The sequence below is a fragment of the Drosophila navojoa genome, chromosome 4 (genome assembly GCF_054131105.1).
Source record: "Drosophila navojoa isolate 15081-1374.11 chromosome 4, UAZ_NAV_1.0, whole genome shotgun sequence".
NCBI lineage: Eukaryota > Metazoa > Arthropoda > Insecta > Diptera > Drosophilidae > Drosophila > Drosophila navojoa.
The window spans coordinates 2140856-2156794 of NC_142892.1; the positions used below are offsets into that span (position 1 = coordinate 2140856).

Consider the following 15939-nt stretch of genomic DNA (forward strand, 5'->3'; position numbering starts at 1 on the left):
TAGCGAGCGTTGCGCTTCGCTGCTTAAAGCTTTTAGCTAGACCAACTCGTCGAGTCCCCTCAACCCAACCCATGCTCAGCTCAACCCTAAGCCCTACTCGAAACATAGTTTTTAGTATATTACGCCTGCGGCCCGTGGGACAATATATTCCTAATGATAGATGGCTGCCGACGCCAACGCTGGCTCCCCATTCACTGTCAAGGGCTTTACGCGTTCCGCATATGAATTAATTTCCAATGCAAATTTATGTTTCGCTGGCCAGGCGCACACCTTTGCGTCAATGAAATGCAAACAAACAGCGTAAGCCAAATAGCGAAAGCGCCAAAAACCCAAAACGCAAAGATGACGATGCGTAAACAAAGCCAAACACACATGGCAGCATAAATAGCATAGGAGCAACAACTGTTACAAATATAGAAACCTAATATATCGATATATATGCAGACAGAGATATGGAGAGTGTCTGTCTGTGTGTCTGTCTGTGTGTGTGTGGGCGTGACTCCGTCTGTGTTAGTGTCTGGCAAATGCCAACAGCTGCTTCTGCCCAGTTAATGATTGAATATGCATGAGATCTGTGTTTGCTGCCATTTAGTGGATGGGGAGGGGGGGATGCGGGTTGGATTTGGTTTGTTTGGGGGTTACTAAATGGGGGCTGATACTGGCAACAGCCTATTGCTACTCCAGTTACAGTTTACCGCTGCTGGCCTCATTAATTTCTGCCGCTTATCAAATTTGTGTGGCTATTTTATTAATTTTCTTTCCTCTTGCTCTGCTGCTTCTTCCTTATTTATTTATTTTTGTTTTTTCTGCTGCTGCTGCTCCTGCTGTTGCTGTGGGCGAAAGTTTTTTGTTTTTGGTTTCGCAAATGTTGGTACTGCCACAATATTTACCAGGCCATTAGCGCCATTATTCTAATGAATTGCTATTGAACTCTAATGCCCAAGAATGTTTTCAATATCTTGTCTTTGCGGACTGTGGACTGTGAGCCTGACATTGATTAACAAGCTGTCATTAGAGTAGTATCTGCGGTATCCTCTACTCAGTTCTCTGGCTAAGCCTTTAATGCCTCTTAAAGCCATATCCTGTAAGTTTAAATTGCCTAAAAAGTTTCTAAGTCAGCACGAATTAGCTGAGGTGGGCTGCTCTTGATTCAGAATGAGCTGAATTCATAGAAATGACAATGATTACAATTTATATGATAGTCGGGTTGCACAAGCAGCAATAACATAGAGGCATAATAATAATAATAATAATTAAAGCAGTAAGACTTATGAGTGTGGCTCATGGGAGACAACGCACACAGCCAAGATCTTGCATAGATTAAGGACTTGTGTCAACTTAAGCTTGTACTGCACGTGCCAGGACTCACTATGCAATATAGGATATCTGGCAGTCTAACACTTTAGGCAACTCAATAGCATGTTAATTCAGGCCATTGCTTGGCGGCTAATTAAATCAGTTGCCTGATTTCGTGATTGTTGCCGCGTCTTGTAGGCTTATGCTGCGATTATGCTAAAAAGCTCACCGAGTTTTCTTTCGCAAACTTCTCAAGCTCAATGCTAAATGGCAGCCAAGGAGGACAATGTTGATGCCTAGCAACAGGCAGCAGCCAAATGACAACTGCCAACTACAACAAGCCATAAGAGATATGTTCTTAGCGTCTACAAGGCAGTTGCTGCCAATTTAGCATATGCTAAGGAACTGAAAATGTTTGACTGAACGACTTGCACACTTCAAAACTTCTACCTCCACACCCCTACTCCTCCTCTCACTCATTCTCTCTCTCTCTCTCTTCTGTTGCCAAACTAGCTCGTAAAAATAACTTGGCTCTAAAGGTGCTGCTGAAAAGTCGAGCATTCAAGCTTCAACGTTTGCATATTTTACATGACAAAATTAAATATTTATATCAAATGTTAGCTCTTTTTTCCCTTTTTTTGATTTTCATATTCATGTTGTTTGTCGACAGCTTGAAGGGGTTTATTAAAGTGGAAGACTTAAAGCACGTTTAAGCATTTATATTTGTATTAAATAACTGTGCTTTAAAATAGGTAAAACTTTCATATTTTCTGATATCAAACTCAAATCAAATCAACTCATAATCAAGTAATTTTATTAAGAGCATTCACTTTACATCATATCAAAAATCTGTCAGATTCAGATCCAGATCTAGTTGCCCATGCAGATACTTTAAATGTCAATCCAATTGAAATGAATAAATATATAACAACTCGACTGAAGTTCTTTAATCAACAATTCAATAAAAATAAATACAATTTCCCCCGTTTCAACAGACTAAAGCAATAAACAGAGCATTCCTTAGTCACCTCAACCCATTCATAATACTTTTGCTTGCCTCTGCTCAGCTCTTGGCATATTTTAATTGAAAGTTTTCTTTTGTATTTGTTAAATTGTTTCGTGAAATGTATACACACATACATATATGTATATATATATATATATACGTCGTTGTTAAATTTAATTGCGTATCTATGAACTTTGACCTTGGAATATGAATATTCTTTTGGCCGAGTAGAATTCCATTGAACCCAAGTAGTCTATCCGTTTATATTGGGCGCATTTTTGGAGCACTTTCAATTTTAATTACATAAATATATATTTCTGGCCGGTGTTTGAGGTAGCGCCGCTGGCCAAAACTGGCGCAGTGAGTGGATTGGGGTTTTTTCCCAATGAGAAAATACTTTGAATAGCATTCCAATTGGTCGAGCAGCGAAAGTGTTGCAAAGCGTTGCGTTCAGTGACTAATCTTGAGTTTCCACGAAATGTCGACGAAAAATGAGGAAAATTTTGGACGGAGTCCGTAATATAATAGCTACTTGGCTGCCTGTTTCCGTTCAATAATACTCGTTCATTATGTATTGTGAGAATGTAGGTCTAGATGGGTATTTTGAGATTCCTATGCAGGGTATAATAGCAGCCACAGCCGTTAGAGTGTTAAGATTTAGTGAATCATGCGTCAAATTGACATGGACTTGGCTCTTTAGAAAGTAGAGTCTTGTAATTTGAAGAAGATATTCCTTTGGAGATAGAATATATTTATATTATATATCTCTATATATGTATTCTAATTAAGCAAATGGCAATTAAATGTATATTTAACAGTTTATTAACTACTAAGGATGCCTCGAAAGTCGATATCCAATTCAGTCCTACTTCAGCCTTCCATATTTTGTTGATTCATCGATCTACCCATCTAGTTTTGACACATGAACGAGTATTACGCAGTCGAGCACACTCGATTATGTTTACCATATTTTGTTCTTTTTCAAGTTTTGTTCTTGCTCGTTTTTTTCTCGATTTTCTCATTCAATTTTCACTTGTTTTTCTCGCTTTTTGGCAACAAAACAATTTGTTTATAGCGCGTTGCTTTTGACATATTTATGCCGGCGGCCGGCACTTGAGCATACACGAAGCCTCCGCTCCACTCACGCCCTATTTATGTAGATATATAAATATACATGTATATAGGTATTTATGTGTGTGTAGAGTAGCTAAAAACAAAAGGTAAGCGAACTGCTTTCAGACTTCAAACTCTGCCCCCAATAATGCGGCCAAAAACAAAAAGAAAATTGAAGGAAAAGGAGCAAAACTTCTGCTCATGTGCCTTTGCATTGTTTGTTTGTTGTTTGTTGCTGTTGTTGTAGTTGTTGTAGTTGTTGTCTGTGGCACAGTTTACTGTTATGCGCTTCAAGAAAGCCGTTATGGAAAAGTGCTCAGACTTAGGCGTCCATAAAAACCGAAGAGTCGCGGCTTAGGGCTTATAAATGTGCATGGGCATATGTTGAGCGCGGCAAGAAATCTTAATTTAGCTACTTTAATTGCTGTCTATAGGGTCTAGGTGAAGTAAATTAACTAAAATGAGACGAGATGAAGCTGAAGCTTTAGTTCATTGAAGTTTAAGGTGAATTTCACTTCATTATGCTGGATAATATTTCGCTTTCAAATAGTTTCTAATTAGGAAACTTAATTGGGTATCCAAATAAATAGAGTTTAGGGCTCAGATTACGGTCAATGACAGCAATGTCTAGACCTTTATTAGCAATAAATACATATAGTAATTACTGGGGGAGTAGAGAATATTTTTGATAGACTCTTGTTATACCTGAAGTTAACTGAACGTGAAACTATCTTTGGATCTTCAGATCTTCATTTGCCATCACGTATTATAATCGAAAATCTGCAGCAGACTAAAATGTATTCGATATTTTGAGGATAATATTTAAAGTCACAGCTTTTTAGGATATCTCCTTCTTCTTTCCAACGTTCTAAAGGTTTCCTCAACTTTTCTTCGACTTTCTTTACGTGAGCTAAAGTCATAGATGCATTGCAATTATTAACTTACTTCACTTAATTTACATATTAAAGTTTCTGTTTTAAGTGGATGCCTAATTTTCATATGTATTTTTATAGCTGCCTTAGCTTTTCTTTTTATAGGCTATACAAAATTTCACTTTGTGTGCTTTTGTAGCTGCCCTTAAAGCCCTAGCTGAAAAACTGTAAACTCAAAACTGAGCGCCCTAACCTGTCGAGTTTTTCCATTGAGCTGAGCTGCCCGCTGTCAGGCGGCCCGCCCACCCCGGCCGCTCTCGCCTCTTTTCATTTGCAGCGAAAACCCAATCAAACAGCTCCGCCTCCCTCCGCTCGGCCCGCTCCTGCTCAATATCTTGTGCCGTCGCGTGTTTGGCGCGCATTTCGTGAAGTCTTAAGTGGGCCGGCCTCAAAATGTAGATACGTTACGTTACGCTACGTTATTTGACGTTACGTGACGTTAGAGTGCGTTGCGATATATGTATTTGTTGGCGTAGGCGTATTTGCTCTTATTTGTTTTTGTTTACTTAGTTGTTGTTGTTGTTGTTGTCTCCTTTTCCTTGTTGTCACTTTTGGGCCAAAATCGAATTTATTGTTTTAATGCCATTTCAGTCGCTGCCTCTGAGGCCAGCGAAACCCAAAAGAAAAAATTGGCAATTTGTTTGGAAATTAGCGCGCTTCTTTAGCATGTAAAATGAAAATCAATTTCCCACCAAAAACGGCAGTCTATATACACTTGCCAGAGACTTTGTAAGGTGTGAAGGAATGAAGCCATAATATAAGAAAATTATTAGTTTTGGTCTCCTCTCTCTCTCTTTCTGTTTACCTCTCTCTTTGTCTACATTTCTCTCTCTATCTCTCTCTCTCTCTCTCTCTCTCTCTCTGTCTACCTTTCTCTCTCTCTCTGTCTGCCTCTCTCTTTGTCTACCTTACTCTCTGTCTACCTTTCTCTCTGTCTACCTTTCTCTCTGTCTACCTTTCTCTCTCTCTCTCTCTCTCTCTCTCTCTCTCTCTCTGTCATACTACTTCTCTCTGTCTCTCTACCTCTCTCTCGCTCTTTCTATATTTATCTCTCTCTCTCTCTTCCTACCTCTCTCTGTCTTTTTCTCTCTCTATCTCTATCTCTCTCTCTCTCACTTTATTTGTCTGCATCTTTCCCACTTTTTGCCCTTATCTCCCATCTACCATGTCTCAATCTCCCGTTCTTCAACTCTCTCGAGAAAAGCAAATATAGACGTAATCTGAATAATACCCAACTTTAGCACATTAAGTTCTCATGAGTAAATAAAGCTTTAAATAGGAGACACAAGCTTTCTTAAATCTAAAACTTTGGCTGCTCTTAAGCTTTTTACAAGTAAATTACGGAATAATCTACTTATAGCACAAACATCTGCCTCAAAGCGAAAGAAAGAATCAGCTTAAACTTATCTTATATTGAATGATAAAATTCTACAATACACCAAGAGTAATTTCTATTGCATATTCAATTTATGTATTTACTTATTTGAGTCATCTCCAAATACTAGAATTTTTCTCGAGTGTAAATGTTCTATAAATAAAGACTTATGTATAATCATTTTCTCTATATTCCCTTGCAGCATGAGTGCCAGTGGCAACGGCAACAGCACCAGCAGCGCCATCAATACCAATGCCAGCAGTACCAGCACCGCCACAACTGGCACCGCCACAGGCACCTCTACAGGCACCGTCACCAATCCCGCATCGACGCACATTTTTCGTTCGCTGTCATCGGAGAGCCAGAAGCGGGAATGGTCGAAGCGTCTGTCGTTGCGTGGCATGCGGCATGGCGCTGGAGCTGGAGCTTCCAGTCTGGCTGCCAGCAAGGAGGTAAGCAAGTGGACAACCACTAAAACCACAATCCAATGCCAATGCCGCAAGCTATTCCAATTGCAGGAAACGGCCGGAGTGGGCGGAGCAATCGCTGGTCCGGGCAAACATCGCAAGTTCTTTAGTCGCTCCGCATCGCTGAAGCAGGCGGGCAGCGGAGGCAGCACGCAAGCCTCGATGGAATTGCATGTACCTGGGCACTCATCCGCAGCTGGCTCCCCATCTGGACTGGCGCATCCGCTGACACAGCCATCGACGCCAAAGAAATCCAACTGGGAGGTGATCGAACATTTCAATACCAGCGCCAAGGGAGGCAAAGCAATGGTTAGCAGCAGCCTGATTGCGGTAAGCAGATTGGATTGAGACTGGAAGCAGGGAGTGGGCGAGCGGAAGTGGGAGTGGGAGTGGGAGTTGTTTCTTACTGGCTGTGGCATCAATTAATTTACCCTCCTAATGGACAGGCAAGACCCAACTGACTGTGCGATTTAAATATTTAATTCGATTTGGCCATAAGACAAATTAAAATACAATTTCATTGGCAAAAAGGGAAAGCTAAATGATGCGGGCAGAGCTACAAATGAGGAAGCGAGCTATTTAATTGAGAGGTTGAGGGGCTGTATCGAGGGGCAGCAGCTCTGTAAATGTAGGCTAGGGAATTCGTATTGAGTCGCAACATTTATGCTAAAAGTTTATGCATTGTTAGATGTAGCTTTGAAGCTGCTTTTGTTGCCATCCTGCTGAATAACACTTGACGAAAAGTTAACACCTTCGGCAGAGGCTAACAAGGATGCACACACACACACACACACACACACACATGTACGTATAAATACAGTCGAAAACTCACACACAACAAAACTCATATAGAAAGTGGAATATTGTCTGCATGCACAAGGGCCCACTTTACAATATTGAGCATGTGTGTCGGTGTGTACAGTGGTAACTGGCTAAAAACGAACTGGGAATCCAAATTTACTTGTAGAAAATATTCTATTAAATATTGTTATATAAAATATTCATATGCAATAAAAGTTGATAAACATGTTGTCGATAGATAGATTGATGTATAGGAAGATAAGCAGAGATATATATAGATAGATACATAGATAGATAGATAGATAGATGGATGGATAGATGGAAAACAAGAATGATAGATAGATATGTAGATGGATGGATGGATAGATAGATGGAGAGGTAGATGGATAGATAGAAAGATAGAAAGATAGATAGATGTATATATATATATATATATATATATATATATATATAGATGGAGAGATAGATGGGTAGATAGAAAGATAGATGGATAGGTAGATAGAAAGATAGATAGATAAATGGAGAGAGATTGATGGGTAGATAGATAGATAGATAGATAGATAGATAGATAGATAGATAGATAGATAGATAGATAGATAGATAGATAGATAGATAGGTAGATGGATAGATAGAAAGATAAATGGTTATATAGATACCCTGAGTAATAGATTGATAGATAGATCTTTGTTAGCTAGATAGGTATCAGATAAGTTAATGTATGTTCTTGGATTTCTAGCATCCTTAGTTTTCACTGTACTTGAAAATGCGTTCACTGTTCGCCAGAGCTCTCGAGAGTCAATTGAAAATGTTTATGGCGCAAAGCAGCGTAAAGCGACAGCAATTGAGAGATGGTGTGTCTGTGTGCGGGTGTGGGCGTGGCATGCCAAATGGGCGGCAATATGTTTAAAGATGCCGCGTGGAATAAACGTTAAACAACAGCAACGAAGCAGCTTGGCGGCAGCTGAAGTTTAAATGGAATGCATGGGGCGTATACTTAATATTTATTATGCAAGCAGTTAGCTTCATAACAGCATATACAATGAATGAATATCCTTTTTACTGTCATAACTATCTTTAATATTTTTTGCAGGCTGGCATCACGCGCTGCAACATTGACGAGTCGATTGACTCAACCAATTCGAGCTCCACCTGCCACAGTCCGATGATCTATCAAAGGGACGAGGCCCAGCTGCTGCAGCAACAATGTGAGTAGCACTCGAATAACGCTAAGCATGTAATGGGATACCCTGGACATGGCTAATCAAAACGCCAACACATATGCTCCTGATCGAATAGCTGACTCGAATCTCACAACTTGATTGTCATTGTCGTCCCATTGAATTTGACGAGACAGCTTCTCGGCTTCACTTATCCAATATTTAGACAGCACTCCCTTCTGCGTGCTGCGGGCTGCGTGCCTGCTTGATAGGTGGCCTTGTCAGTCAGATTTATATGTCTTACTTTCTTTCTCGCTTACTCTGTTGCTCTGTTAGCTCGCTATGCGAAACGGGTGTATTGGTTTTCTTTACAAATAGCTAGAGACACATTCATGCTGCCTAGATCACCTTTATATCTAGCTTAGACCAGCTTTATATTTGGCTCAGATCACTTTAGGGTGACCATGTTGGAACTTACGAGCTTTGCTATGGCTGAATCGGAGATAGGGTGACTATATTTTCTGAATATTCATTTTCTGTAAATTAATGATTTGTAGTCTATCTTAGCTGGAATATAAAAAGTAATATAAACATAGAGTGGATTGAACTATGATTTTTAGTTAGGGAGACCATTCTTTCATTAATTATATTACATATACATATCTCCCTAAGAGATTTCTTCTATACTACTAATTTCTCCTAATTTAGTCTTCTTCTTTAATGTAGACTGTATTCTACGGTCGTCGACAGCCGTTCGCAGTCCGATTCTCATTTATTTTCTATGAAGCGGCCACAGTGGCATATTGAATAGGGCGAAAAACTGGCAAAGGAATGGCTCATGTTTTTGATATGGTAAACTCGTGTATATATTTGTATATACATAGAGATTTCTATAGAAATTTACATAATCACGTTTGGCATTTATTTATTGATGCATGAGAACGTACGTAACAAAAAAAAAAACAATATATAAGAAAGTATACGCATTGTTGTGCGTGTGCGTGTGCGTGTGAGTGTTTATGTGTGTCCATGTGTGTGTGCTCAACTTTATGGGGGTCAGTCGAAACGATTTTACATTTGATGGCATTGTGCAACGCATTCAGAACGAGCAACAACAATGTGCAAAGGCAACAGGACGATAAGCGAATCCATTTTGCCAATGCATATCAGGATCAAAGTATTGTGTGGCAGCCACAAGCAATAAGTTGCCCCTTGCCAGTTGCAGTTATGATATCCAAAAACCAAAACCGATGCATGCGTATATAAATTCAACAATGCCACATGCAGCTCTCGTTCAGCTGTGAAACATTATTAGCTGTGAATGCGGCTATCGAAAATCTCATCAGAATGCAATACGGATATTTTCAATTTGTAGTCCGAATTGCAGGCGGTCACAAGGCAAGCAATAAAACCTTTTGTGAAAGCAAATAACAACTATGTATGTATGCTTGCATATTTAAATATATATTGCTGTCTTGCTGTCAGGTTAGCTCGTTATCCGATTGTTTGCTAACCAATAAAACCAAAACAGAAATTGCAAATATTCCATTTCAATTTTCATTTAATGAATATTTAACACATGACTGCAGCCCAACTGCTAATTATTCTCACAAAATAACGTAATTAGCAACAGGCAAGGAATGAATGAAGTTGGAATGTAAACTTGGCTAAAAATAGCAGCATTAATTTGAATTTGACTTTGACTTGCAATTGGCTGGAAAATCAATGAAATTGAAATAGAAATATTCAGAGCTACTTTCAGACTGTTGTGTAACTGTTTAAAGTCTTTAAAATATTCTCATATTATATGATATACATCAAAGGAATCAAAGCACAAGAAAAGTGATAGGAATCGTAGGATATGAAATAGATTATTGCTAACAAATAAAAAGTCACCCATAAACCAGTTGAATATTTTGTGAATTAAAGGGAGATTTCTCTCAGTTCCAGCATGCTCAGTTTCGCTGAAAGAACTAATAATGTTTTATTATGTGCTTGGATTATCTAAAATCTCTCAAATTGAAGCAATATCTACAGCCTCAGTTTATTGAAACTTGCGATCAACTTTATGCCACATTAAATATCTATTTTATGTCTTTAAAGTGAATCCAATACTCCCAGGTCTAGCTCACATGAACCACATCAAACTTTAATTCCACACTTTGGTTCATTTGAACTACTTGTAACAGCCTCCATCAAATTTAATTGAAATTCACAATTCTGTCACACCACAGACTCTGATTAATGCGATCTCTCTCTCATTCTCCCTCATCCTCCTCTTCCCTCTCTCTATCTTTATGTGCTTTCCCTTAGCCGATGCAGCTGACGGTCGCAGCAATGTGGAAGCGAACAATCCAAGCACCACGGGCATTCAGCCGGGCAGTCCAAGCATATCGTTCTGGTACCGTTTGAATCGCATCATTCTGCGTCTCTGCTCGACGCATCAGTTCAAGAATCTGCAGGTAAGCAGCTTACGCGCCAAATATATATTTGACCAAGCTATCAAATGGAAATTGGCAACTCAATTGGGTGGCTCAATTTACATATTCGCTGGAAAGAGCTTAAAGTCCTCACAATTTCAATTTGTTCGCTCGCTCGTCTGTGCTCGCCAGGTGGAAATGCTTTATCAGCGCTATTTTCTGCGAATGAATCAGAGTAATACGACGCACATTTTGGGCCTTTTGCTAGCGTTGATTTTGGCATTATCCTGCACCCAGCTGGTCTACACCACCTTGCAGCTGCGCCGCAGCCTCGCCGCCCCCCACCAGTCGGCCACTGGGCTGACATCCGCTACGATTCGATTGGCGGCTCAGTCGCTCGACGCAAATGCCACGGCAAGCGAAAATGTTACGCACCTGATGACGGCCACAGCAGCAGCAGCAGCAGCTGCACCACCAACGCCACCACCAGCACCACCATCGCCACAGCGCGCAAAACAAATGAGCCATCATCAGCATTTGGTTTCTATTGGCAGTCTGGCAACGCTCAGCGCTCTGCAAACTCCAACTGGCATTCGCCGCAACACTAATGCGTCGCAGCGGACAGCCGTTGCCGGCGAGCGGAGCCCGCAGTGGCTCGAGCCTCGGCAGAAGCGCAAGCACTACCGTCGCCTACACAAGCACCGCTACAAGCAGCATCAGCATCGCGCCAGGTGAGTGGGCAGCCATCTCATTAATGAGGACTTGACAAATTCATTTGTTAGTGCCAAAGGTATTACGTTGCAACAATTTTCAGATTTATCAGGTTGATTTGTCAGTGCATGGGTAGTAACAGGAGTAGGACATCTAGGCATCTAGTATGACATTATGACAGTCAAATATTATCGATGATTGTAATCAGGAGTGTACTTTAATGAAGTCAAGTAATATCTAGTGAATATTTAGATATTGAGTACAGGCTAGACAAGTTTTTGATGGTGTACTTCAGGCAAAGAAAGAAAAACGAGGTACTACGTATTTGTTAGAGCTCTACTTATCAGATATAGTAAATTTCATACTTGTCAAATAATTCTAGTGAAAAGTTACTCATTTAAGAGTAAGTACTTTAGAGTAGCAGAGTTGCCACCTTTGCTTAAAGCTAAAACAATATGAAATATTAGTGAATTTTATTATTTATTTATTTATTTTTTTTCCTTAACTGAGGCAACTAGGGCCTTTGGCTTAATCACTTATTAATTTAATATTATATGATAGACACAAATAAAACATGAACATTTGTTCTATGAATGAATCAACTGTAAAGAAAGTTGACTTAATAAAAGAGCTCAAAATGATTTAATATAAAATATTAGAAAATTTCAATGTGGTTGAGCCTTAACCATACCACTGTCTCATAAGGTTTACCACAATTCTTATCAATATCTACACCGATAAATTGGATTATTAAAGCGTAGACTTCAAATATGATTTTACTAAAAGAGATATGCACAGCTTACATCAATTTTGATATTTCCCATCAATGCTTAGGCCTCGTTAAGAGCGTGTCGAACGTTGGGCAGCGCTGGCTCCCATCAACTGCAGGCCTCACAGCTGGCAACAGGAAGTGCCTGGGCGCTTTGCTCAGTTAGCGGTTGGCTCTGGCAGTTTGACAGGCGCGTTATGCAAACACGCTGCCAGCTGCTACTCGAAAGGTAGACAGGCAGCCAGCCAGCCAGGCAGCCAGCCGCTGGTAACCTGTCCAGGCACGCATTACGCATACGCCGCTTTGGCCTGACAGGCCGGCAAATTCAATCTGCGCCCATAAAAGTGTGCTACGCTTTGCGACGCGGCAAATGGATTTTTCTGTGAAGTTAAATTTAGAATCGGACCAATTTTCAATAGCAAATCGCAGCGAAGACAAGAAATTGCCAACAATAAAGCAAACAGCAAACAGACAAACAAACCAATAAAATGCCACGCAAAATATTTGTAAAGCAATAAACAAAGTCAACAAATACATCAATAAAATAAAAAAAAAAAATGTAAAAAAAATAAATAAATAAATAAATAAATGCGCGTAACTTGGACCACACACGAGTTGAGGAATTTCCATTTCGATTTCGTTATTCGATTTATATTTGTTCGTATATATACACACGTGTCTGTGTGTGTGTGTGTGTGCGTGTAGATATATTTATTCATGCCATCAAGATGGATAGTGTTGTATTGTGTGTGCATTGAGTTGGGCTAAGCTAATGCCAGACTTATTGATTTGCGTAGAGAAATTGTTTTTTATGCCCGTTCGGCGTGCGAAAGTGAGGTTTCTTTGTTTGTTTGTGCTTTAGTCGGGGCTAAGGTTAAAGACTTATCATTGTTTGGAATTCGCCCATATAGAGCTGATTGAATTTTGTAATAATAGAGACTGAGGGGGAGTGTGGGGCGAGTGTAAATTTAGTTTTATATACCTACATATGTATGTTAATGTATAGATGAAACATAACTTCTTTCAAATCAGAGAACAATAGATAGAGACAGATATAGCTATAATAATGTCCAGATCAAAGCTAGAAATTTACTGACTAAGTAAAATCCTGCTCCAACAATCGGATGAGATGATATATCTAAAGCTAAAGTCAAACAGTTTGTCAGAGTTTTTACTGAACACCTGTTCTATAGATCAAGCATAGATATTCCATATACTATATAGAAATATATCTATTAAACGATAATAATTTAACCTTCCTTAACAATAAATTGTGAACATTTTATACATTCAAATGACTTTAAGCGAGTATCACGTAGTCGTGCACTTTATTCATTATTCTCTACACTCCTTCACATATCAACTAATACACCTGTGCTACGCCCACGCCACGCCTACAATTCAGATATAAACGTGGCATGCAGGAGCAACAAAAACGGATTGACCACGTGATTGAGGCAACTGCTGGAGCTGACGCCAATATCGATGGTGATGGTGATGACAATGATGATGATGATGATGTTGTCGACAATAATGATGATGGCATTAAACGCTTTATGGGGCAGCGCGACAACAATGATAACAACCGTCGGCGTTTACCCCTGAGCAGGCGCCAGGTACGTGCTGAAGTGCTCAAATTGACGCCGTTTGATGGGGCTTCCAGTGCGAATGCCACGCAACAGCAGCAGCAACAGCAGGAGAAGCAGCAGGAGCAGGAGCAGGAGATGACACATGAACCAATAGAAACTGAAATATTTGGCGTAACTGATAATTCGGAGAGTTCATTGGATTACACGCATGTTTTCTACACGATTTTCATGCAAATCGACGACTCTGTGCTCGTTTTTCTCATTGTCATGCTAATCTGTGGCATCGTCTATGCATGTGAGTTCTCACTCGAGTGTTTGCCACAAATTGTTCTCAATTGTACTATATTAATTGTTGCTCTCTCACTTTCTCGGTGTCTTGACTTTCTTCCATTTCATTTAGTTCTGCTCTGCATACTGTCAAAGCCGGCGATGAATGAAATATTTCTGGTGCTTGTCTCCTATGTCATATTGGGCACGTTTCTGGCCATTGAAGTTGCCGTCAGCTATGTGCTTCAGCCAAGGTTTGTAACGAGAGGCTTGAGTGAGCCCGCAGCTGCTGCCAGGCAGCCCAAGAATTAATCATCGGCCATCATCAGCTGCGACACGCTAATTGCGTTTCACAGCTCCACCCAAAAGTTAAATGAGAACAAAGCCAAACATCAGCAGCAGCAGCAGGAGCAGTAAATACATTAGGCAAACAATAAGCTGAAACAAAAATACACTGAGAGAGCTGTGGGTACATGATAGATTGTTGCTATATCTATGAGATATTTGAGCAAGTGATGGAAGTATTACAAGCAATTAGAATATATTAGTTGAACTTGAAGGAACATTTAATGAGTGTTAAGTAGTTGAGTCTACTTAAAAATGTCGACTCGGCAAAGTGTATAGAAAATGCGAATACTTGAGATTGGGGGTGAAGACTGAAACTATGATTGATTAGATTTACTATTATTAATATCAATAGGCGAACGAATCTATATCAAGAGCAGAAATGCCTTCCTATAGTTGATTGATTTAATATAGGCTATGTTAGTAGATCGCTCAATAATATTCCGCAATCCTTTCAAAGGCTTCAGTAGATGGCTGCCCATAAGATCTTCATACTTCTACATGACCAAACTTCTTTGAGATCTGCTCTCAAACCTTTAGCATTTCAATAAACTAGGCTTTAAATAGACTAAACTCTTTATCAAATACTCTAAAGTATTCATTACTTCCTAGAATTCACGTTGGAGCCTGATGATGCCCGTTAAATGTTGTCTGCTTTGATCTCTAACTTTTAGCTAATTTTAGCTGCTGTTTAATTTGGTTAAGCTAGAACAAGCTGAGCAAGCTTGAAGGGAAAAACAGCTAAAGAGCCAAGCTGATGAAGAAAACCTCATCATACCCTTGCCATGGCTATGCTACAGGCAACTCTGCCTTTTGGCCACGTTCGAGCAGCTTTAAGCCAGCCATGCAAACAGCTAGGCAGTTAGCAGTCTTAGCGCAGCCACTCAAATACCCTGTCCAGGGCACTGGCAGCAGAGTTGTTTGCTTTGGCTTTTATCGTAATTAAAACCTCCTCCACTGAAATCTCTTGCAGCAAATCGTTCAATGGCAGCGCCTGTTGCATTGTGCTCATCTACATGACATACACGATGCTGCCGCTGCGGTTGCGTGAGTCGCTCATCGGTGGCATGCTGCTGAGTGGCACGCATCTATACACCTGTCTGCGTACACAATACGCACTGGATAAGCAGGAGCAGCAGCAGCAGCAGGAGCAGCAGCAGTTGGAGCTTGCGCTGGAGCTGGAGCTGGAGCAGCAGGCGCCAATGAAGACGCATCTGTCCTGGCAGGAGGTAAATCGCGGCAGCATAGCTGTTGCAACTGTTTGTGGCTGCCACAAATCAAATGGCCAGGCATATCCATCAACAGCACTGCGTTGACAAAAGCCTCAAAAGCATGTAGGCGGGGTCGTCTGTCTGCCTGTCTGCATGTGTGTGTGTGTGTGTGTGTGGGCGTGACAATGGAGTGAAAAGCGTTGTTAAAGCGAGCGCTTTAATGGCCTGAAAAGTCAGGCGTGCGTAGCTATGGCAGCGCACGTGACAATAAATTCGCATAAAATGCACGCACCATTTATAACACACACAGACACAGCACACAGGCATGCACAGAGTGTGAGAGAGACAAAGAGAGTGAAAGTACAGGTGAAAAAAACACAAATAAATGAAATTAAATTGCCGCAAAATTGAATAAAATTGCGTAGCTCGATCTCTCTCTGTCACTCAGTCTCGCTTTCTCTCTCTCTCTCTCTCTCTCTC

The 15939-nt window shown here is 40.3% G+C and overlaps 1 protein-coding gene across 6 annotated transcripts in view; it reads left to right on the top strand.

Annotated features, from left to right (window-relative positions):
• Window positions 1-15939, top strand: part of LOC108651148 (uncharacterized) — a 44838-nt gene that overhangs the window by 11437 nt on the left and 17462 nt on the right. For 5 of the 6 annotated variants that reach the window (XM_089259105.1, XM_018100619.3, XM_089259106.1 and 2 more), the window contains 8 exons: window positions 5925-6174; window positions 6241-6519; window positions 8081-8195; window positions 10461-10609; window positions 10760-11298; window positions 13453-13931; window positions 14037-14157; window positions 15222-15477. In XM_089259105.1, the coding sequence (XP_089115231.1) occupies window positions 5926-6174; window positions 6241-6519; window positions 8081-8195; window positions 10461-10609; window positions 10760-11298; window positions 13453-13931; window positions 14037-14157; window positions 15222-15477 (2187 nt within the window). In that variant the 5' untranslated portion in view covers window position 5925. The remainder of the gene's footprint in view (window positions 1-5924; window positions 6175-6240; window positions 6520-8080; window positions 8196-10460; window positions 10610-10759; window positions 11299-13452; window positions 13932-14036; window positions 14158-15221; window positions 15478-15939) is intronic. The other variant, XM_089259109.1, reaches the window with a different exon arrangement.